Source organism: Phasianus colchicus, chromosome 21 (assembly GCF_987193195.1).
Source record: "Phasianus colchicus chromosome 21, bPhaCol1.hap1.1, whole genome shotgun sequence".
In the NCBI taxonomy this organism is placed as follows: Eukaryota; Metazoa; Chordata; class Aves; order Galliformes; family Phasianidae; genus Phasianus; species Phasianus colchicus.
In genome coordinates this window covers 3,499,241-3,520,138 of record NC_143456.1, presented here as the reverse complement: position 1 = coordinate 3,520,138, position 20,898 = coordinate 3,499,241, and the positions used below count along the sequence as shown (strand labels likewise).

Below are 20,898 nucleotides of genomic sequence, written 5' to 3'. Positions count from 1 at the left end.
AAGGCATTTTTCCCCAGATAGCAATTTCCTTCCTTTTGACCACTGTCACCCCACTAAAGAGCAGGTTCCCCGGAGCTGACACAGCCCGATGGCTTTGATGTGTGTCTGTGCCATCATCTACAGCAAACCGTGCTCTTATAGTTGGGCTTCTTAATGAATGCCCGTTGTTCTGCTGCCTCTGAACCTCCCTTCTCACAGTAGGTTTTATATTTCTTTTCCGCACGTTGAGTTTCTTGATCAAAATACTCCAAATTATTGCCGGGTTCTTGAAAGGAGGCCTCTTAAAAATACATATTTTGGTGATGTAATTAAATACTCCCTTCTTGAGGAAGCTCAGCAGGAGGGAAAATGACCAAACAGAGTTTGCTTTAAGCCCAACCAAATGAAAATCGTCTGCAGGGCAGCTGGAAGAAGGCGGTGGCTGCAGTGGGGTTTGGTCCACGGGCAACAGCTTTCCTGCTCCATCCTCAGCTCACCTGGTGTGCTTTGGGTCACCTGTGTGTGGGAAAATCCCCATTTACATTGTGAGCTTTGGATGGTGCCATGGCAGAGCTGTGGCCATGGGAATGGGACCCAGGCTGCAGGCACTGTGTAACAATTACAATGAAAGATAATAATGAAAATGCATATACCCGTGTTATGTATAGCAGGAAGGACATATTACATAAAATGGATTAATGGAGGAAGTCTTTTCCATCTCTTTAATGTTTTGCATAACTGTACAAGAAGAATCACTCGACTAATCCAGACTTTGACCATATTAGTGTTCTGTAGCCGAAATAAGATTCTTGTGCTCCTTATTTTATTAGGGCTGGTGGAAAACCACAAATTGTTGTTTCTTTGTTCTATGCAGGAATGTTTTCTTTTAAAGAAATAGTATAAAATTGTTACTTTGGGGAGTTGGGGGGGGATAGAAGTCTACCAATAAAACAAGCTTCTTTTCGCAGATCTAAGCCTTTATGGAGTCGTAAAGTTGTCAAAGTATTTGTGGTGTAGGGGGTGCTGTAAAACCCGTGAAATTCTGATCTAAAACATTGTTTATGGTGGGGAGGTGGCCACGGGTGGTTAATGCAAGGCAGTGCTTGAGCTCTAACCCACTCACATCTCCGCAGTGCTCCGCGCTGTCCAAGCTGAACGCCGAGGTGGCCTGCATTGCTGTGCATGACGAGAACACCTTTGTGCTGGGCACTGAGAAGGGCAGAGTCTTCCTCAGTGCCAGGAAGGAGCTGCAGGCTGACTTCCAGAAGTTCTGCCGTGAGTATCTTGGGTGATTTGAGCTTGTCTGCCTGTATGATGTGCTCGGGTTTGTTTGATTGTGTGGTTGAGGATGGGCAGGTTACAGGTGGCGTGGCTTTGTGTCTGGTGTTTGTTGGGCTTGGCAGAATGAAGTCATAGATTCATGGAATCACAGAATCATAGAACTGTAGAATCATAGTGTGTCTTGAATTGGTCAGGAACTTAAAGATCATTCAGTTCCAGACCCCCTCTATGGATTTCCTCAGGCATGGAACTTGGTGTTCCATTAATTCATGACTCCAAAGTTGCATGAAGAGGCTGGGGCTGGGGGTGGTTGGGCAGATGGAAGCCTTTTCCATGGAGGGCACCGTGTGTCCCAACTCCTGTGGTCGGTGAGATTTGTGGCGTGGCCATCTGTGAGCAGGAGGAAGTCTGAGGGAATTAGCAGAATTAGGTTCTCCTAGGGATCAGCCTGGAGCCAAGGCTTTTATTGGCTTTTGGTATGACAGGAGCAGATTTGGAGAGCTAGAAGCACTGGTTGGATTTTTGAAGCCAAGGGGAATCTTCACTCCATGGGATATCCCATTCCATGTGTATCTCAAGCAGCAGCCACCATGTTCTAGGTGCCACCAATTAACACACCCCAATCTGCACATCTGCATTTTCAGATTGCTTCATCCCTCCACACAGCTGGAGCTTTCTCGTGGCTCCCTGCAGGAGTAGGGATGGGGTTTTCGTGGTTCTGGTGAGCCCCAAGATGGGGGAAGGTAGCCCTGAGCCAATCCCACACCTGGTGGGACAGTGGTGTGGACAACAACCCACATATGCGTGCACGCATGGCCTGGTGTCGATGAAAACCATATTTGTGCTTAATCCGTTGGAGAAATTGTTCAAGAACGGTTCACTGTAGTGAAAACATGAGTGCTGTAAAGCTGCCAGGGTCACTGTCTGCTTGGCTGATTCGTTGCACATGTGCTGGGTGAAGCACAAGGCTCGCCTGCAGCACTCGGCTTTGCGGCACCGCATCCCTGAGCATCTCAGCCCTACTGACCCCACTCCTCCGTGGCGCTGCAGATGGGAGGCTAGCATTTCTTCCACTCTATTTGGGGCTAGGAAAGCTGTCTGCAGTTATTCTCCAGCTCAATGCGTTTTGTTTTGTAGGCAGGTTTTTTTTTTCTTTTTGAATGGTGGCGTTTTGGGAAAGGTTCTTCCTGTTGTGAAAAGAAGGCAGGAGAGGAACGTAGTGCTCAACAGCAGCAGGACAGTGAGTGTGATGGAGCAGATTTTGGCACAGGCTGCCCAGAGTGGTGGTAGAGTCACCGTCCCTGGAGGTGTTTAAGAACCACGGAGATGCAGTGCTGAGGGATGCGGTCAGTGGTATGGTGGGGATGGGTTGGTGGTTGGACTGGATGATCATAGAGGTCTTTTCCAACCTTTATGATTCTATCAGATGCCAGTTGTGAGGCCCTGCAGCTCCCATTAGCTGATGACTGCATGCACATCTCACTTTTAGTAATACATCCCCATAGATTCTGGTCAGTTACCATCGGCATCGAATCGAAGCTCCCCTCGCCTTTGGTTTAATTTACACCTTTGTGGAAGTGGAATTCTAACATCTGGTGCAAAGCATGAGATTCTGACTGTGGGGTTTGTAACAAAGCGGCTGATACTCGAGACAGGGTGAAACGTGATAACTCTGTCTTGAATTATAAATGGCCGAGGCTCAGCTCCACTACATAAAGCTCTTACAACTGGCATGCATCGTAAAGCATCCCTGGAAATGCCTCTGATTTATAGGCTAGCTGCCCCCTTAGAAAGGATCTGAAATAATCTAAACCAGACATCACTGGGAGATGTAAGAAGGCTCTTATCTGCCGAGCTGCTCCTCCGGGCACACAGACCTCACTTGGATGCTCTCCTTTATCTGGAGCTCTGGCTCAGCCTTTCCTGACGCACGGCGGGACTTGACAGTTATAAAGATGGATGTTAATGGAGGCGAGTTTGCACTCAGATGGGAGGGAGAGTCTTAGAAGGGTGTGAGTTTGAGTGGATTTCACCACTTCTGTAGAATACTCAGGGTCTCCTCCCTGCTGTTGTCTTTAGCACCAATCCTTCCAGCATCTTAAAAACAATTATTAAAGGCTCTGGAGTAGAAGGCATGGACACCAATCAATTCAACAAGTGCAGGGGCAATAAGGGACAGCATGTGGGTGGCACAGGGATGCTGAATCCCCCCATGTCCTCCTTTCACCTGGGAACAGCTCAGGGAGCAGGTCTGCAGGGGGACAGGCAGGCTGGTGCCACTAAATCCTTCACCCTAACCACGAGACCGTCAGCAATCTCCCAGAAGCCATCCAGCAGTGGCAGAGCAAGGACTTTTTTTAGTTCTTCTGATTTACTCTAAGTCTGTCCTTCTGGATATCAGTATAAACCAGACACGTGCCAGCTCACCTGCCCTCAGTGCTGGGCTGCCACTGCTGTCCCCCTGTGCCAGGAAGGATGGCTGAGCCCTCTGTGAGCAGCAGCCAGGTTGGATGGCTGGTGAGAGCCTGTCGAGGATGATGAAGGAATTAGTCCTTTGCCACTGAAAATCCCTGGTGAATCGGTTTAGCTAGAATGGCAATAATGCACTTGTAGTGTTTAATTTTCTGTGCATTTAGAGACGCGAGGAAGTCGTTGCTGAAGATATGCTTTATTTGAGGTTTAATGGGGGAAATTAGCAGGAAATAGCTGGTATTACCAAGTTATGTGACGCTGAAGGGTAAAAAAGCCTCTGAGAAAGGCGGATTTTCTCTTTCGGGGAGATTGAAGGCTAAGCAGATTGAAACCAGAGAAAAGAAACGCGCTGGCCAATTAATCACAATGGTGTCAGTGCAGCTGAGTGTGTAAAACAGGAGTGAAGGAGGGTACGTGTGAGCTGAGCATGCCCACAGCTCGCTGGGGTGCACCATGGCAGTGCTGCCTGTCCCTGCACCTTTCCCCATGCATCTTAAAGGACTTTGCTGACACCAGAGTCTGGCAGCTGTGGGTTTCGGTCTTGCATGGACAGGCTGTGTGATGAGCTGTTGATGTTGACCGGCCAGTTTCATCATTTCATACAATGAAAGTTGCTGACAGCGTTGTCCACTGAACCTTTTCCCATTGCAGCATCTCCCATTTTCTTCCAGGAGTCCAGCAGCGGAGGGAACAGGACGCAGAGGCGCAGAAGAAGGCAAAGGAGTGTGGACGAAGCATGCTCAGGGTCTCCCCGGACCAGGGATCAGACGTGTACCTCCTCAGGAAGATGGTAGAGGAAGTGTTTGATGTGCTTTATAGTAAGAACCTTCACAATTCCATCTGGGGATTTGGATGGCCCTGGGGCTCGCTGCATTGCCAGCACCAGCCCACCTTGTGGCTTTGGGACCACTGGCACCCAGAACAGCGGGCCCTGCTCCTGTGTGGGGTCAGTGCTGTGCTGGGAGCAGGTCCAGTCACTGCCTTGTCCCTTTGCAGTGGAAGGGGCTGTACCCCAAATGGGCAGCACTGTGTGATTGGGGGGAGCACCCTGCAGCCCCCCGGCCAGCTGAAGCCTCTGCTGTGGGCTAAGTGGGGTTCTCAAATGCACCCTCATCCTGAGTGCTGCCCATACAGCCCTTCACAGGTGTCCCAGGCTCTGCACCTTGCTCTCCCCTTTCCATGGCAGCTCTGCTTAAAAGCAGAAAGATGATTTTCTCAGCTCTGAGAGACAAGCTGGTGCCATTCCAACACATGCATCATCCCCAGCAATAAAGCTCCTGCAATTAAAATGTAGATGACCATATGGCTGCTGCTACGTTGCCTGGTGGGTTGCAGGGCTCCCTCTGGGCCCAAGCTGTGGATGCTGGAGCTGTGGCAGCTCTCCTTCTGCACTCAGAACATCCCCTACGGGTCCTCAATGGGGAGCACTTGTAGGGCTCCTGGTTGTGGTGTAACTCCACGTTTCAGTGCCCACTCCCACCTACACACAGCATTGCTGCTGTTTGTTTGAAGCACGTATGGCAGGCTTTGGAGGTGGAGGGAAGACAGCATTGCTTCCCCTGGGGCAGAGCAGTTGGGATCGGAAGTGGAGGTTTTCTGAAACCACTTAAAGGGCTTGGATGTGGTATTCCCATTAAAGGGGGTAATCAAATCCTCTTGCTGCCTTTAAGAGCTCATCCCAAGTCACGAGGAGAAAGGAATACAGAAAGCCAAGCGGATGAGCTGGGGCTGCTCGGGTTAGAGCTGCAGGCTGCGTTTTCCTGCTGCAGGCTGTAAAGCCAACGGGGAATACAAGAATTATTCTTTTATATAATTAGGTATTTAGATTATGTAAGTTTTACCGGGGCTCATTTGCATGGGGCTGGATGAACTAGATGGCCTGTGTATTAGGATAAGGCTGGAGATGCTGTTTGTGATGTGGAGGACGTGTGTGGGTTTGATGCAGTGCCTGACTTGCAGGATGCATCTCCCAACAGAAGAGCTTCTGTGGTGCTGCACTGCGTCCCCAGGCTGGTCCCAGGGAAAAGCCTTTCCTGGTTGATCAGGGAGAAGCAGTAGGTGCCCCAGGGGAATTCTATTTCCAATACCGACAGGGCTGTTGGAAAGTAGGAGTTATCTCTTTCCCTTTTTTTTTTTTTTAAATTTTCTTATCCTTTCAGTTTCTTCCCATCAACAGGGATTGGAAACAAAAATCTTAGAGAATGCTCAGTCAAAAAGATGGCATATTCCCTCCAGAGCCGGGTAATCTCCGCACCAACAGGATGACTGATTACCGCCAGCTTCTATTAAACAGGCATTAATGATGATTATTGTCTCTCTTTAGCTAAACCGTGAGCCTCTGCGTGGCAGCACAAGGCTTGGTGAAGGTCACTTTGACAGGAACACGCTCCCCATAAAAATGTGTTCAGGGAGTTGTTGAGTGCTGGCTTGATAAGGGGCTGCTTGGGCATCGTCCTCCTCCCATAGCAAAGATGGTGGGAGGTGGAAAGCTGCTAACGCCGGCGCATCGAGGCAGCAGTGCCTTCTGAGCCTGCAGAAAGTCTTCTTGCAGTGTTGTGGTTCAAAGGTTTGGTTTGAAACTTCTGTTATAGTCTTAATTAAAATATTATCCAGCCCAGCTATAAGGAACCTTGATGGCTTGTGCGAGTCACACATCATTAGTTATCATGCGTTGCTTCAAAGAACATGTTGAAGAAATCACTTTTAATAAGGACTTGCTGACAGTGCCATAGGATTTCCAGGGTTTCTGTCAGATCTTTTGTGCGTCTTTCTTTTTTTTTTTATAAGAGAAAGAAGAACCACAAGATTTTAAGGAGAATCACTATTCAAATGTCCCATAGTGTTTTCTGCTCCTGACCACAGTGCTGGGGCATGGATGGAGACCCCATGGGAAAGGAGCTGAGAAGTGAACCCATGCCATGCAGCCAGATGTTCTGCTTTGCCAGACAGGTCACATTCATGCACGGCTGTTTCTTTTGCTTCGTGCTTCAAGCACCAGCTTTAGTGGCTGCAGCCAGGTGGGGTTGGCTTCCAAAGGAATTGCTCAGGACAGAGCAGCTCAAGGGAGTTGGCAAATTCCCCCAAAATGCTTTGGCAGAGCCTGGTTTTCTATCTTCTCTGGGATTCATGCTGCCTTGGCCATCCCAGATGTGGGCACGGGGCCTCTTCAGTCCTTTTAGCAGATCTCTGCATCTTAGTGATGCTGTGTGGTCATCCTGTGCTGCCAGGGAAGGGGAAGCCATGTGCTCCTGGCTGTATGGGAATGTTTGGTTATCAAAGGTATAGAGGTGCCTTGTGTCACCCAGCCAGCCCTGCACTTCATGGGACTGTGGGGCTGCTGAAGGGGAATGGGTGGGCAGAAGTGTCTGTGTTCACTCTGCCTTCAAATCATGGAACAGAGGGAAGCTTCTGGGGATTTTCTTCTCTTTCCTTGTGGGTGAAGGCTGCCGCACAGCAGTGGGTATCAGAGTGCTTTCCTTTTCTCCAAGAGGTAAAGAAAAAGTACTGAAGTAAGACACGCAGAATATTTCAGTAAACATAAGATGGAAACCCATGCGAGCTGAGGATGACACATCTCCTTTGTCATTCTCAGCACAGATCCCTTGCTGGCACGGGTCTGGGGTCCCTGGGAGGTGGGCTCACAGCAAGCGACCCTAATTGAGGGTTTCACTATGCCACCTCCACGAGGAGACCTCCGTGCTTAGATAGAGCTTGAAGATCCTTCGAGGCTAAGCCTGCTTCTCACAGTGTCTCCATCAGGCTCTGCACGGCGATGCCTGCAGTCCTGCTTTAGGTTTGCTCCTCGAGCCCTGCCTGAAGGGCCGGGGGTCCCAGCTCTGTGTAACTGTGCCCCTTCCCCAGGTGAAGCAGTTGGGAAGAGCAGCGTGGTCCCTTTGCCCTACGAACGCTTCCTGAAGGAGCCGGGACTGCTGGCGGTGGCCGGCTTGCCTGAAGGGATCAGCTTCAAAAAACCCATGGAGTACGATGTGAAGTCCCTGATGGCCATTTTAGAGCACAGCCACAGCATCCGCTTCAGGCTAAAAAGGTAACTGCAGGGATCCTGGAGGGGCTGGAGGGGGCTGAACCCTTGGCCCGTTGGCTCTCATCACACTGCTGTGCGGTGGAGCTGCTGTTAGAAGCATGTGGCAGTGCACAAGGTTAACTGCAGTGCTTTGTGCCACTCTGCCAGCATCTCAGCTGCAGTATGCTCAGTGCTTTCTCGTCTCCAAAGAGATTTTCAGTGTAAATGTCGCAAGCTCCTTTCTAAGCTGAAATGTGTTTCTGTGCCAGAGGACGAGGGAGATGGGGGACAGCAGCAGGGTGAAGTCCCCCGGCTGCTGTGGCCATGTTTTCACAAGGGACTTGTTGGTTTTGGATGCTCTGAGCTCGCCTGACTTGAGGCACCTTGGATCGTTCAGAGAAATGCTGAGCACTAACAAATACCTCCTTTGAAGGCTCAGCACTTCTGGAAAATCAGGCTGAGATGGCTAAAAGTAGGACACGCAGAATTTGAGCCGTTCAGTGAAGCCGTGGCTGCCTGTCTCATGTGAAGCATGTGCACTTCCTAGGTATGCAACGCATCCTTGGGCTGATTGAGGTCCCTGGTGAGAGTGCCGTGAGGCCTCAGTGCTGAGAAAGGCAGCTCAGACACTTGGTTACAGTCCCACAAATTGTTTTATTCCTAAGCACACACCAGGCTATGGAACTGGGTGGCTTTACACTGCCATAAGCATTATGCACTGCCATAAGCTAACCTGTTCTGCTTAAAGGAGAAAATAGTGCAGGTTCCCGAAGAAGCTATAGAGGGTTGGGTATCTGCTGTCATTTCTGAAACCCTGAGCAAAAAAGGATTTAAGTGCAGGGGATCCCACCCACTTGGGCACGGCCCTTTTGTAGGTTCCCCTTTCCCCTTTCATGTCTTTGTTCATACGGCTTATTTTTCCTACTCACATCCACCCTGAACGTTGGCAGAGGATGCGCTCAACTTCCATAGGCACCCAACTGACTGCCTGGAGCCGCTGTCCCCATAGTTTCGAGTTCTGTGCACCCTCGCCTTGGGCAGCTTTCCCCTTCCAAGGCACAAGGTGTTGGTGGCAGCTCCCAGCACACACAGGCCATGGTGTTCCACTCTCAGGTCTCCAGCAGCGTCACAGACCCAGCAGAACCTGTTTTCTCCTCTTTTTCTCCTTTTCTTCCCTTCAGGCCGGCGGATGAACCCAGCAGAGAGCCGAACCCTAGCGTAGAGTTGACTTGTACCTCCCTCGTGCCCAAGGGCAGCCGAGACCCCGGTGCCAACAGCCACATGGCCAAACCCTCTGGCCAGGACGCTCCCCCCGCCGTAGCCGTGACCAATTTTTTATATGGTGTCTCGCTGCCTACGCAGATCGCCATGGACCTAAAGCAGGAGGTGTCCTCCGGTCTGCACGGGGCGACCATGGCCAGTGAGGTGCTGCTGCCCAGGCCCTCGGGAGAGCTGAAGGTGCCTTCCTCACAGGAGTACAGCGACTGCTGTGGTAATAGCCTCGAGTTTGCTCGCAGACGAGGGCCTGGTGCAAAGCCCCATGGAGCTGAGAGGGAAACATTCGGGGCCGGGCGTATGGGGCCAGCGGGCTGTGGCTGGAAGATGGACACTGTATTGGCCCTGGAGCTGTGCAGCCCTCACAGAGATGAAGAGGCCCTGCAGTGCTGCCCCAGCGTTGCACTGGGTGCCTCTGTGGTGTCGCCGTGGATGTGCTTTGCTTTGGGGGTTGGGTGGGTAAAGGGGGTGAGGGATGTGTCACAGCTGCCTAGCCCCGGGCTGGTATCACCAGCAGACACCCAGGAGCTTGCTGAGATGCTCTAAGCCCCTCTGGGGTTCTTAACATCACTTTCTCATCTTCCCTTGTGTCCAGGACAGAAATCAGCTGTCTCCGGGGGTCCTCTCATCCAGAATGTGCACTCATCCAAGCGCATCCTCTTCTCCATTGTCCACGACAAGACAGGTCAGTGTCCCACCATGGAGTTGTTTTGTTTTTTTTACAATAAGTATAATGAAGCACTGGCACAGGTTGCCCAGAGTTGGTGGTGGATGCCCCATCCCTCGAGACACTCAAGGTCAGGTTGGATGAGGCTCTAAGCAGCTGATCTAGCTGACCCTATTCATTGCAGGGGAGTTGGGTCAGATGACCTTTAATGGTCCCTTCCAACTCAAGCCATTCTGTGTTCCTGCACCACTCTGGGAAAGGTTTCCCCACCTGAAGGGACCAGTTATGGCACCACACAGATGACACTGGGGAATCCCAATCCTAATGGGGAACCAGGGCACAGCTCTGGTGAGGTCGTTTTCCTGAGCTGAAAGTTTTATGTGGTTTTGAAACAGGTGGAACCTTCTCACCCCAATCTGACTGTGCCAGTGGTTCCCAGAGGGGATTGGTGGGAGGAGGAGACTGCCACATCCCCACCTAACCCCACCCCAGGGATGTGCAGCCTAGAAATGCTGACATGTTTGCACCAAACCCTCACCTTTCTGCTTTAGGAGTGGGAAAGTTGGGAAAGAGAACATATGGGAAAAGCTCCTTGGTGAAACTGCCGTGCCTTTCAGAGGTTTGCTTCAGGTGGAGCTAGCTCTGTCCAGGAGGGTCTTTCATTTCAGGGCTGAAATGTTTTATGGGGTCATTCCTCAGGAATCTGCTGTGCACATGCACAGCTGCAGCAGAGCTTGCTCCAGGCTGGGGATGGGGAAGCCCAGACCTTATCTGCCAACCTGGCAGAATCTGCTCTGGAAGGGGGAAATAATTATTTTTAAAGCAACAAAGTCTCATTCCTCATTCTCAACACTTTGCACGAGAAAAGTGCATCTGCTGTGTATGAACCATATGGAAGTTCCTTATTTCTTATATTTTGTTTTGATAGATAAGTGGGACAGTTTTATAAAAGAAACTGAAGATATCAACACCCTTAGGGAGTGCGTGCAAATTCTGTTTAACAGCAGATATGGTGAGTAGGAGTTAATATCCCATTATGCATCTGCACTGCTTGTGGTTTGCATATCATTATATAGCAATCATTTTTGTTCCCTAACACAGCAGCAGGAGCCATATGCTAGAGCTCCCTTCTTAACACATTTAGCCCAGCAGCTCCCTGTCTGGGTGTCTGTTGAAGGTTATGTCAATATTTCCATTTGGAGCCTCCCCTGTTGAGGAATTTATAACTCAGCCATAAATTGGCCTGGTGTGGAGCATGGCATGGCCAGGTCAGTGCCCACCAGCACTGCAGGCAAAGGGGAACAATGGTGTGCAGCCATATTAAGTTAATGTGGCAGGAAAAAAGGAAAATCGTTGCTATTCCAAGTGCTTTTTTTTTCCTGCTTGTGCTGCTTATGAGCATCTTTGGTGCTGAGCATGGCGAGGTGCTTTGGGGTTACATCTCCATAGGGTTAGGATGTGGCTCGTGGATGGGCTGTGGGTTGTTACCTGTGGTATAAGTCAGGAGTTATACAGGAGCTATATGTGGGCTATGAAGTGATAACTGAGATATGAGCTGCGTGGCTCAGAGACCTACTGGGGGAAAAGCAGAAGATAAGACAACACACGTTCTGCACACACGCTCTGCTTTTCAGATCACCTTGAGTTCACCTTCATTTTTATCATTCCTCAAAGGAAAAGTGTGTGTTTGAGTGAAAACCTTTCACCTTCCAGCTGAAGCCTTGGGGTTAGACCACATGGTCCCCGTCCCATACCGGAAAATCGCGTGCGACCCCGAGGCAGTGGAAATCATTGGCATCCCTGACAAAATACCCTTCAAAAGACCTTGCACCTACGGCGTCCCCAAACTCAAGCGGATACTGGAGGAGAGGCACAACATCCATTTTGTCATCAAAAGGTGAGTGGCCATCCTCTGCAGGGGCTGCCACTGGCAGGAGGGGGCTGCACTGAATCGTGAATTTTGGGGTTAGCTTGGTTTGTTTAACGTGAATGGGACAATTACTGCACATTTGGCTCGTGGTTTGGCTCTGTCAGCACACCTTTGGCTGGTTGGGTGCCCTGGAAGCTCCATGAGGACACAGCCATCATCACGACTGGGAATTTAAGCTGTTTGTTGCCTCTCAGAGGGTTTGTTTTACACCCAGAACTCATTTTATCCTTGTTTATGGAAAAGAGTTGAACAGCTGTTGTGTAAGAGATAAGCAGGGGGTTTTGGTCCCCAACTTCTATCTCTCTTTCTCTTTTTGTAAGTATGCCAGAGGGCCATCCATAGCCCCTGTCGTCCTGCTGTGAGGCATTGCTGGTGTCCCACTCAGCATTTCAATTGGCATTGGGACCCTTCCATCACAGCACAACTATCAGGTGACATTTGGTGTCTGGGAGGAGAAACAGCCATAATTACTCACACACCTGGGTACTTGGAGGTGATCATTTGTGGACATCTGAAATCCTCTATTGATGACACCATGAGGATGTATCACATGCAGGCAGGGTGCTGTGTCCTGGGCACTGCTTTTCTGCTGGAGTGAAAGCTTCTGCCTGCTGTGGTCCCATCATCTTATGGAACCAGACTCGAACAGCCTCATTTAATAAGTTAATTAAATGAAGAGAACGACTTATATGGAGATTTAAAAGTGCTTTGGTTAAAAAGCATATGCTGTAAGATTGCTTGGTTGCACAACAGGCTAAGAGCCTTTTTTTTTTTTCTTTTTTGAGGGAATGAATAAGTTGACTATTTTGATTCAGTTTAATCCTATTCATAAATAAAACCTAAAACTCAGTCATTAGAAGCATCTCTTTCTAATCCTTTTCTTCTCCTTCCCTCCTAGGATGTTTGATGAGAGAATTTTCACAGGTACGTTCTTCATGTCTTTTGATTTATTGCCTGTGAATTGAAAGATTATCCAGAGAAGCAGGGTTGAAATGCAAACAGCCAAGTGTAGGACACATCTTTACACTCAGTGAGAAGAAACCTGGTCTGTGCCAAACCCAGGCTGGCTTTGCTTGGTCTCAGAATAGGCACTGTGCACCCCTCAAATTGTGTCCTGAAGGTTGAAAGGAGGAATATGTGGGGCGTGAGGCTGGGCTGGCTCCCTGCACACAGCTGCAGGAGGCATGTGGGGTGTTCCTGTGCTTTTGTGGGTAAGAAGAGTCACCACTGGGTTCCTCCCTGGTAAATGATTCTCTTAATTTTAACTGGGAAGTGTTAGCATCGCCCAGAGGCTGGCTGTTTTTTAAAAGAAAAACAGCAAAAATTTGATCAATGACAAAACACTGGGAGAGGTTCTTCTGCTTTCTTTTCCCCGTGTTTAATCTGCTTGTTGGAGGTCGAGAAGCCACATTCGGTGCTTCCCAATGAGTAAAGCAAGACAGGAGCTGGGGAGGCTGCCACGTCCCAGTGCCCTGATTTGGGGAGGGACTGCTGGAACAGCACCAGGCACTCCCAGATTTATCACCCAGCCCTGCTCCTGGGCTTGGCTCACAAGTAAAGACGTGTTTGGGGTTTTCCTTTCTTCCCAGCTGCCAGCCAGCTTCCCAGACAACACCTCTGACATCTCCACAGGCCAAGTTAACAACCTGAGGGTGCTCCCAGGCAGAGTCCCAGCATAGCCTGGAGGAGGTCCCACCTCCATGGTTCTGGAGTCCCATTTGTGATTTTCTTGCTCTAGAAAACGATTTTGAAGCTGTCACCCACCCGTAAGGTTTGGAGCTCTGAACTGCACCTTGGATGCTTGGATTTTCCTTGCAAATCCATCACAGTTTGCCTGGGGGAGGCGTTTCAGATGCAGGGGGTGATGGAGCAGCTCTTGCCTGCCCACGCCTGCGAGCTGCAGCAGGAAAGCTCTGTGCTTGGAGCTCGGGGTCACTTGGCACGGAGCTGCAAATGGAAACGTGGAGATGAGGAAGCAAATCCGTGTGGGTGACGGCCCCTCCTTCCCCTCCTGCTCCCCGCAGGGCTACCAGGAGCAAAATACATTAAACCTGTCTTACTGTGATTCGTGTCAGCACATCTGACTGTGCAAAAAAAAGCATCTGCTGAGTCAGGAGGTGCCAGTTTTGCAAAGGCACTTTTTCAGTGCGGAGCCATATTTTAACTCGCCAACTATAAAGCATCCCAAAGCTTCCCCTTACAGTTTTGCTCACCCTTTAATTAAAATACCCACCACTGCTAGGAAACCTATTTTTGCTACTCCCCTGGGTAGCAGCTGAAGGCAAGCTTCGTTGCTGCAAGAATAAGATTCAGTCCATGGAAAGTACAAATTAAAAGGACTGTCGGTAGATAAACAGCATCTTTAAGGCTCTCTATTGCTGCTGCTCCTGTTGCCAGAGCCCTGCCCTTCCATCCAGGCTGGAGCCTAAAGCCAGAAATCTTCATTTTCCCATGGGGCAGGATGTGTTTTGGGAGGGTGGAGATGTTGCAGTGGCACTTTGATTCCAGCCAGAGGCCCTTTACAGCTATTTAAGAGGACACCTACATGGTTTTTGAAGCCTGGTTGCATAATTCCATCCCTAACTTCCCTCAGCACCAATTCTTCAGCACTTCCTTCACATTCCCTGCATGGTTCTCATTTCCTACCCTGTCATCAGATCACCCTTTTCATCTCCAAGGTCATTGCTGAGGCTTCGTTTCAGCTCCTTTCATATTGCTGAGGAACAGGGAAGGGGAAGAAGGGGTGTTTGGTGGTGACCGAATCCTTTTGTCCCCTCTTGTGTCCCTGCAGCACATCCTTTCTCCCTTTGCAAGCCTAATTAAATCAGCACCCTCTTCTTTGCAAGCAGGCAGCTCTTAAAAACCCATTCCTCTCCCTGCCCTTAGCTCTGGGACTAGAGAGGAAGGACACGGAGGTGGAGATGCAGCATTGTTGCACTTTAAGCTCTCTGGTTGCTTATTCTGGTTTTGCTTCTAATTCCAAACCCACTCTGCACGTTTGGCACCAGGAAGTAAATTTACCAAAGATCCAACCAAGCTGGAGCCCTCCAGTCCCCCTGGGGAAATCTCCCCTGAGCCGCACCGCGGGGCCGTGCTGGAGCTGGCGGGGACGTCACAGGCTGCCAGCAGGTAAGTGGCACTCGGGTGTCAGAAGAACAAAGTCTGGAATTGTTGATTTGGGGTGAAATCGGTGCTGTGGTACCTGCAGGAGTGATGTGAGCCGTCACCTGTCCCACACAGCTTCGGGACTGGAAGCATTTAGCAAGGAGAGCAGCACTAATCGTAGTGTCACAGAGTGGTTTGAGGTGGAAGGGACCCTTAAAAGCCATCTGGTCCGACCCCCTGCAATGAATAGGGATGCCCACAGCTCCATCAGTGCTCACAGCCCCATCCAGCCTGACCTTGGGTGCCTGCAGGGGTGGAGCATCTCCCACCTCTCTGCACAGCCTGTGCAGTGCTTCACCACCCTTATCAAACACACCATGCTCGGGGGTGAGCAGGGGAAACTGCTGCTGCAGATCTCCCCCGAGCACACTGCAGGGCTGAAGTCTGGCCTGAGGCTTCTCATTTTTCTGTTCATTTGTTAACATTTGCAATTAGGGCACTGCTTAATTTTTGCCACGGGAGATCTCACCGTGCAATTAAATCGGTGTGACCGAAAGCAAGCAGGCAGAGAGACAGAGGGATGCTGACCAAAGCAAGAGGTGGAAAATGAGTGGCACATCTCTGCTTTAGCATCCTTGTCCCACCCTTGCTGATGCTGCTCCTGCCCCATCTCAGCAGCTGAGGCCAGGCAGGGGTTGCATGGGGCAGACAAAACAACTGCAGAAGACATTATGGGAGAAAAGTAGGTGTTGTAGGGGCAGTTTGTACTCAGCCAGGTTTGGGTGGTGCTTCCCATGGTGATGCTGGGCTGGGCTGACCTTCTGCTGGCCTAAATTTGGCACAAGCAGCAGATCACCCTGAGGTCCCTTCAGAATCTGTCAGATCTATCCTGGTTGTGGGTATAGGTGTGCATTGGTCCCTCTCTGTGTTGTGTGGGTGCAGGCTGAGTGAGGCCACATACCATGCTTTTCTCATTCTCTTGGTTGCAAAGGGAATTGTGCCTTGCTGTGGTGGTGGTGGTGCAAAACTTGCTTTGCCCTCCTGCAGGTAGAAATTAACCCTCCCAGTGCCTCGATAACACATACCTGCAGGAAAACCATATGTGTACTTGACAAATAATCAAATCCTGCTTTGTTCTTCCTGCCAATGAGGAAAGCTCTGTTCTCAGTAGGAGCACAGTGTTTCCATACCTGTGGTCCACCCAGGTCAGAGTCCGGGTCTGGGGCAGTGCCAGATGCTGCAGGGCAAAGGGTAATGAACTGCACTGCACTTGGGGAGGGCATCTTCTGAAATTTCCCCAGGGAAAGGCTGCCTTTCACCTGACCTGGGAGAGTTTTAAGCCCTTCTTGCAGCCCCGATGTGGCACACACTGTACTTACAGGCCTAGGCATCCTCTTTGCCCAGTTAAGATCTATCCTTACAACAAATTTATTGCACTGCCTGAATTCAGATGCCATTAAGTGGGTTGAGGTGAGGGTGGGGTGCTTTTAATCCCCCCCGAGCCAGCACAAATGTGAAGCTGCATCAGAAGGGCTGTCCTTTCCCTCAGAGCACCAGCACTGTGACTCCCCAGTGCCGTTCCTTCTGTCCTTTACTGCCAAAGCAGTTGTTTAAGAAAGACAGAGAGAATATCCATCCCGAGAATGAAAAGTAATCTAATTTGGATGCTGAACACCTTACATAAATTTCTAAGCATGTGAAGTTAACTGTAGACACAAGTTTGGGATAGTGCCCAGTATCCAGGGGAGAAAAGCTTTGGGCAGAATAAATATTTACCAAATCAATTGACTTTTTCCTTTCTCTCTATTTGCTTTTCCTCCGTGAGTAACCACAGTGTAATGAGGCTTTATGCACTTCTCTGTGCTGCAGTGTGATGGAGTCTGCAAGGTCTGAGGCTGTTAAAGCCCCTGGGATGGGTCCAATGCATGCGCATGGGTTTAAAGCTTTCCCTTTGATTGCTCCATTAGCACCTCTCATCTGCCTTTCCCTTCCAGGTCAGAGAAATGTGGCGTTCCTGAAAGCTGCGAACCAGGTGAGGAATCATTCATTTTCTCTTGGTGCTGGGGGGGATTTTATGCCATCCCAGGAAATACGAGGTGCTCAGTGAGCTGGTGATCTCTGGCTCATGGGTGATGCAGTTGCCCACCAAGTTGTGCAGACACAGCGACTCTGGTTGACGTTGGAGATTGTCTTTGCTTGTCTTTCTCCTATAGGTACCTCAGGAGAGCTGGGTGGGATCAGACAGATCAAAATCGAGCCGGATGAGCTGGACATCATTCAGATCACTGTTCCAGGTGGGCACTGAGCTCCCTGCTGCTCCTGTTTCCAAGTTTTGTTTGGAGAAGCAGCTGTGCCTACAGCAGTTACCAGACCTGGGTATCACACCAAATAGGGTAGGGCTGTCCTTAGGGTTTAATGAGTAGATAGGTAGCACTTTGCATTGTCAGTGTGCTTTACAACCATCAATTAATCATCTCAGCAGAATTAGGGCAGCAACATGACTCCCAGTGAGCCTGAGTGCAAGTGATGCTGGGGGCAGCAGTGATGCCCTGTCCAACTTGTCCAACTGCATCTGCACTTATCTTGTGGTACCCAAATTGCTGCAATCTCAATTGCACCCAAATGCACCAATCCCATTCATACAGAGGTATTCTGGGAGTCTCTCCAGGATTATCATGGAATGGATTTAACATATGGTTACTATAGAGGAAGGAAAGGAGCAAAGTATGGCGGTAGATCAAACATTTTAATTTTCAACTTGGCAGCTCGTGGAAGAGAAGAAAGTTAATGCATGGCAAGCTGGCAGCGTGTGGGAGGAGGAGGTGTTATCACTTCTCCAGCACTGGGTAGATCACACTTGAAGTCCAGAGTCCACTTTTTATTGCCTTATTTGAAGATATAGTTCAATCAAAGGGAGTACAGCTTAGGGCAATGAAGATGATTAATAGAAAAGTGCTCAGGTGCAAGAAGAAATTGATGAAATTTGGATTATTTATCCTGCGAGAAGATGATTAAAAAGTGACCCGATTGAAGTATTTAAATTAGCTAAAGGTTTATTTAAAACTAAATTTGGATAGCTCTTCGAGGGCGTTGGGCAGTCCGGTATTAGGGGATGCAGGCTTAAATTGAGAGGGCATACATATATACATAAGGGAAACTTCAGGAGGTGTCATTTCGTGGAGGAAGGCAGCATTAGTGGAATGCTCTTCCCAACGTGGAGTAGTTAAGTCAAGCAGCATTAACTTTTTAAGCCAGAACTGAGTATCCAAATGGAGTTAAGCCAATTAAATAATTCAGGGCTGTTTTTGCTCTTCGCCTTCTGTAGAGGTTAAGATGAAACTTTTTCCCTTCGGTCTGAGAGAGATGGAGTGCATTTCTGGGAGGCCGTGGCACATGGGGCTCCCACCCAGGCTGAGGATGCTCTTTTGTTCAGCCCTTGTGATGGGCCACCACCTCCTTCTGAAACCTCTTTTGAGGGATGGTGCCCTTCTCCTTAAGACAAATACTGCCCGTGCTGTGTTGTCCACAGACCGATCGCCCAGTTCAGATGAGTTGCATGACCCAGTGACCACGCACATGGCCTCGGAGGAGTCGAGCTACATCCTAGATGCAGTAGCAGGTAATGGAAATTACGTATCCAGGAGACTGGTCATCCAATGCAGTGGGTGACAAGGCAAGGTGATGGAGTCAGGACCTTCTCACAGAGTCCTGCTCAGGCAGGTGATGCTCGTTGGGTGCTGCCATGGCATGAACCGAGCTCCTGGGGGAAAGCATGGCACTGCCAGACCCAACCTGTGCCTGTGGGTGACCCAGAGGGTTCCTACTGATACGTGGTCTGATTTTGCTGGTGCTGGCCACTGCTAACCCTTCTTTTTCCTTGGCAGGGACAGAGAAGGGGCCTGGTGAGGAGCAACGACATGAAGAGAAACAGATGGAGGGATCAGGTGAGGTTCTGGTGAATCTGGAGCACCTCCAGTAGATGCAAAGCTTTGTGAGGTTTGATGGACACGGTTGTGTTTGGAGGGCTGCCTGTGTTATCTGGGAGGAACTCAGCCTCCGTGCAGAGAGGCACCTCTGTATTTTGGGGACTCAGTGCTCAGCCTGTGAGCACTGCTGGCTGGTGTGGGGACTCTCACTGGTGCCAATCCACTCATGAGTAGAGGTCTCTCTCCTCCTGTCTTGCATTGGTAGCATCTTTTGCTCAGATTCACTTCTATTTTTTGCCTCCTTGGGGAGATCAGTGCTGTGCTGGAAGCTGCTGATTTCTCAGAGCATCCCTTTTTTTTCTTTTTAATTTTTTTGCAGATGGTATAGGGGACGTTTTGAGTCATTTGAGGAAACAAGTAGAAATTTTGTTCAACACGAGATACGGTAAGTTGGTCATTAACAGGTTTGTAATGCCAAGTGTTGGCTTCGGCCGTGAGGAGATCCTAATTGCTAAGAAATGCCACTTACTATTTCCAAACCAGTTGCTGAGTAAAGGTGCAATCTAATTTGTTCATTTACTGTCTGCCAGGCTTCTGAGCACGTTTGAAGTCTCCCTGGGCCTCGTTATTGCAGCTCTTCCCCTTGGCTTTCTCGGTGCCTTTGTGCTGGCACAGCCCAGGAATTGCCATGGTGACCTTCAGCCTTCCTCCCACCGAAGTGGGGGCTGATGGATCCACCCAGCACTGGTTTGAAATATGTCCAAGAGGATTTTCCATCCGACTGGGCTGTGTGGTGGCCAGGAGGGCTGGTGGGATGCGGGGACATGGCGTGCTTTGCCCTGGGGTCATGTATCCCATGCCTCCACTTCTCCTTCCTTTAAAGAAAGACAGAGAGGTCTGCTAGGTAATAAACAAAAATCAGGTTATTACCTGCTTTCGGTGCCTAAGGATGTCTCCTAGCTTAATTAAGTTTAGCAGGGCATTGGGAGGTGCAGAGAAAACATATCTTTTACCTCCCGCTACTTTTTATTCAGGTTACTTAACTTGGGAAAAATTCAGCAAGGTCACACGTGCATTTGGTGAACTGGCAAAAGGTTTTTGCTGCTTCTGGGGACAGGAGAGAAAACAGGAGAGAAAACTGAGCTCTGTGCATCCAGCAGCTCCAAAGTACAGAGCTGTGAGAGCCAACCTCTGTGCGTAAAGGGAGAAAAGGAGAAGGACCACGATGCTCTTGGGGGGGGGCAGGGGAGAGCTGCAGATCAAGCTGCCAGCAGAGCAGTGGGCTTTGCACAGTGCCCTCCCAGTGATGGGCTGGGAGCCACGTCCCCCATCTCCATGTGTGCCTGAGGGATGGCAGTGAGGCCTGGGAATGGAGTCCCCAGTGCAAACACTTGGTGGCCACCCGGTTTTATCCCATCACAGGGCATCCCTACTGGGCACAGGGTAACCAGAAACTCTCTGAAGATCTCTTCAACTTGTGCTGATGTACCATATCTCTGCTGCATTGATCCAATGTCAAACTAATGAGATCTGTTTCTCGTGCAGCGAAAGCCATAGGAATATCAGAGCCGGTCAAAGTTCCCTACTCCAAGTTCCTGATGTACCCTGAGGACCTGTTTGTGGTAGGTTTGCCAGAGGGCATCCTGCTGCGGCGTCCCAACTGCTTTGGGATTGCAAAGCTGAAGAAGATCCTCCAAGCAAGCAACAACATCCAGTTTGTCATTAAAAGGTGAGCAGGAGGAGCGGCCATCCCATGGGAAGATGCTGCAGGTTGGAACTCTTGCTGCTGGGGATGCAGCAGCCATGCAGTGTCCTGGGCAGTGAATTTGCTTAATTAGAAGCAGCCAAAGCCTTGAAATTTCAGGGTGCCAGATGTGGGGCAAGGAGAAGGCTTTCCTATGTGCAGTGGCTCATCCAAGGCCCATGCATATCTGTGGATGGATGCTGTCCTTGTGATGAGGAGGGGGCTGTCCTGGAAGGTGGGGGAAAGAATCCAGGAGAGATGGACGAAAAATATCTTTAGGTATTTCTAAAGGTTTTTTATCCAAACAACGATGACTTTCTGTACACTGAAAGCAGTTAGGCAGGCTTTTCCTGTCCCCAAGAAATGTTGGGACCACATCTCATGCAAGTTTGGAGGCGCTGATTTAAGCTACTCAGCTGTCACAAGCTTAATCTTATCCCATGGAGTGTTACATTGGCTCACTAAAGAGGCTGTCAGCATGAAAATTATTTCTGAAGT

The 20,898-nt window shown here is 49.8% G+C and overlaps 1 protein-coding gene across 7 annotated transcripts in view; it reads left to right on the top strand.

The window, feature by feature from the left end:
• The window catches only part of GTF2IRD1 (GTF2I repeat domain containing 1), a 50,520-nt gene that overhangs the window by 16,319 nt on the left and 13,303 nt on the right, over positions 1 to 20,898 (top strand). For all 7 annotated transcript variants that reach the window (XM_090122269.1, XM_090122267.1, XM_090122268.1 and 4 more), the window contains exons 3-17: positions 1,113 to 1,254; positions 4,404 to 4,550; positions 7,594 to 7,777; positions 8,935 to 9,245; positions 9,624 to 9,713; positions 10,624 to 10,707; positions 11,409 to 11,592; positions 12,524 to 12,549; positions 14,634 to 14,754; positions 16,725 to 16,762; positions 16,944 to 17,024; positions 18,260 to 18,349; positions 18,615 to 18,674; positions 19,036 to 19,101; positions 20,202 to 20,385. In XM_090122269.1, the coding sequence (XP_089978395.1) occupies positions 1,113 to 1,254; positions 4,404 to 4,550; positions 7,594 to 7,777; positions 8,935 to 9,245; positions 9,624 to 9,713; positions 10,624 to 10,707; positions 11,409 to 11,592; positions 12,524 to 12,549; positions 14,634 to 14,754; positions 16,725 to 16,762; positions 16,944 to 17,024; positions 18,260 to 18,349; positions 18,615 to 18,674; positions 19,036 to 19,101; positions 20,202 to 20,385 (1,808 nt within the window). The remainder of the gene's footprint in view (positions 1 to 1,112; positions 1,255 to 4,403; positions 4,551 to 7,593; positions 7,778 to 8,934; positions 9,246 to 9,623; positions 9,714 to 10,623; positions 10,708 to 11,408; positions 11,593 to 12,523; positions 12,550 to 14,633; positions 14,755 to 16,724; positions 16,763 to 16,943; positions 17,025 to 18,259; positions 18,350 to 18,614; positions 18,675 to 19,035; positions 19,102 to 20,201; positions 20,386 to 20,898) is intronic.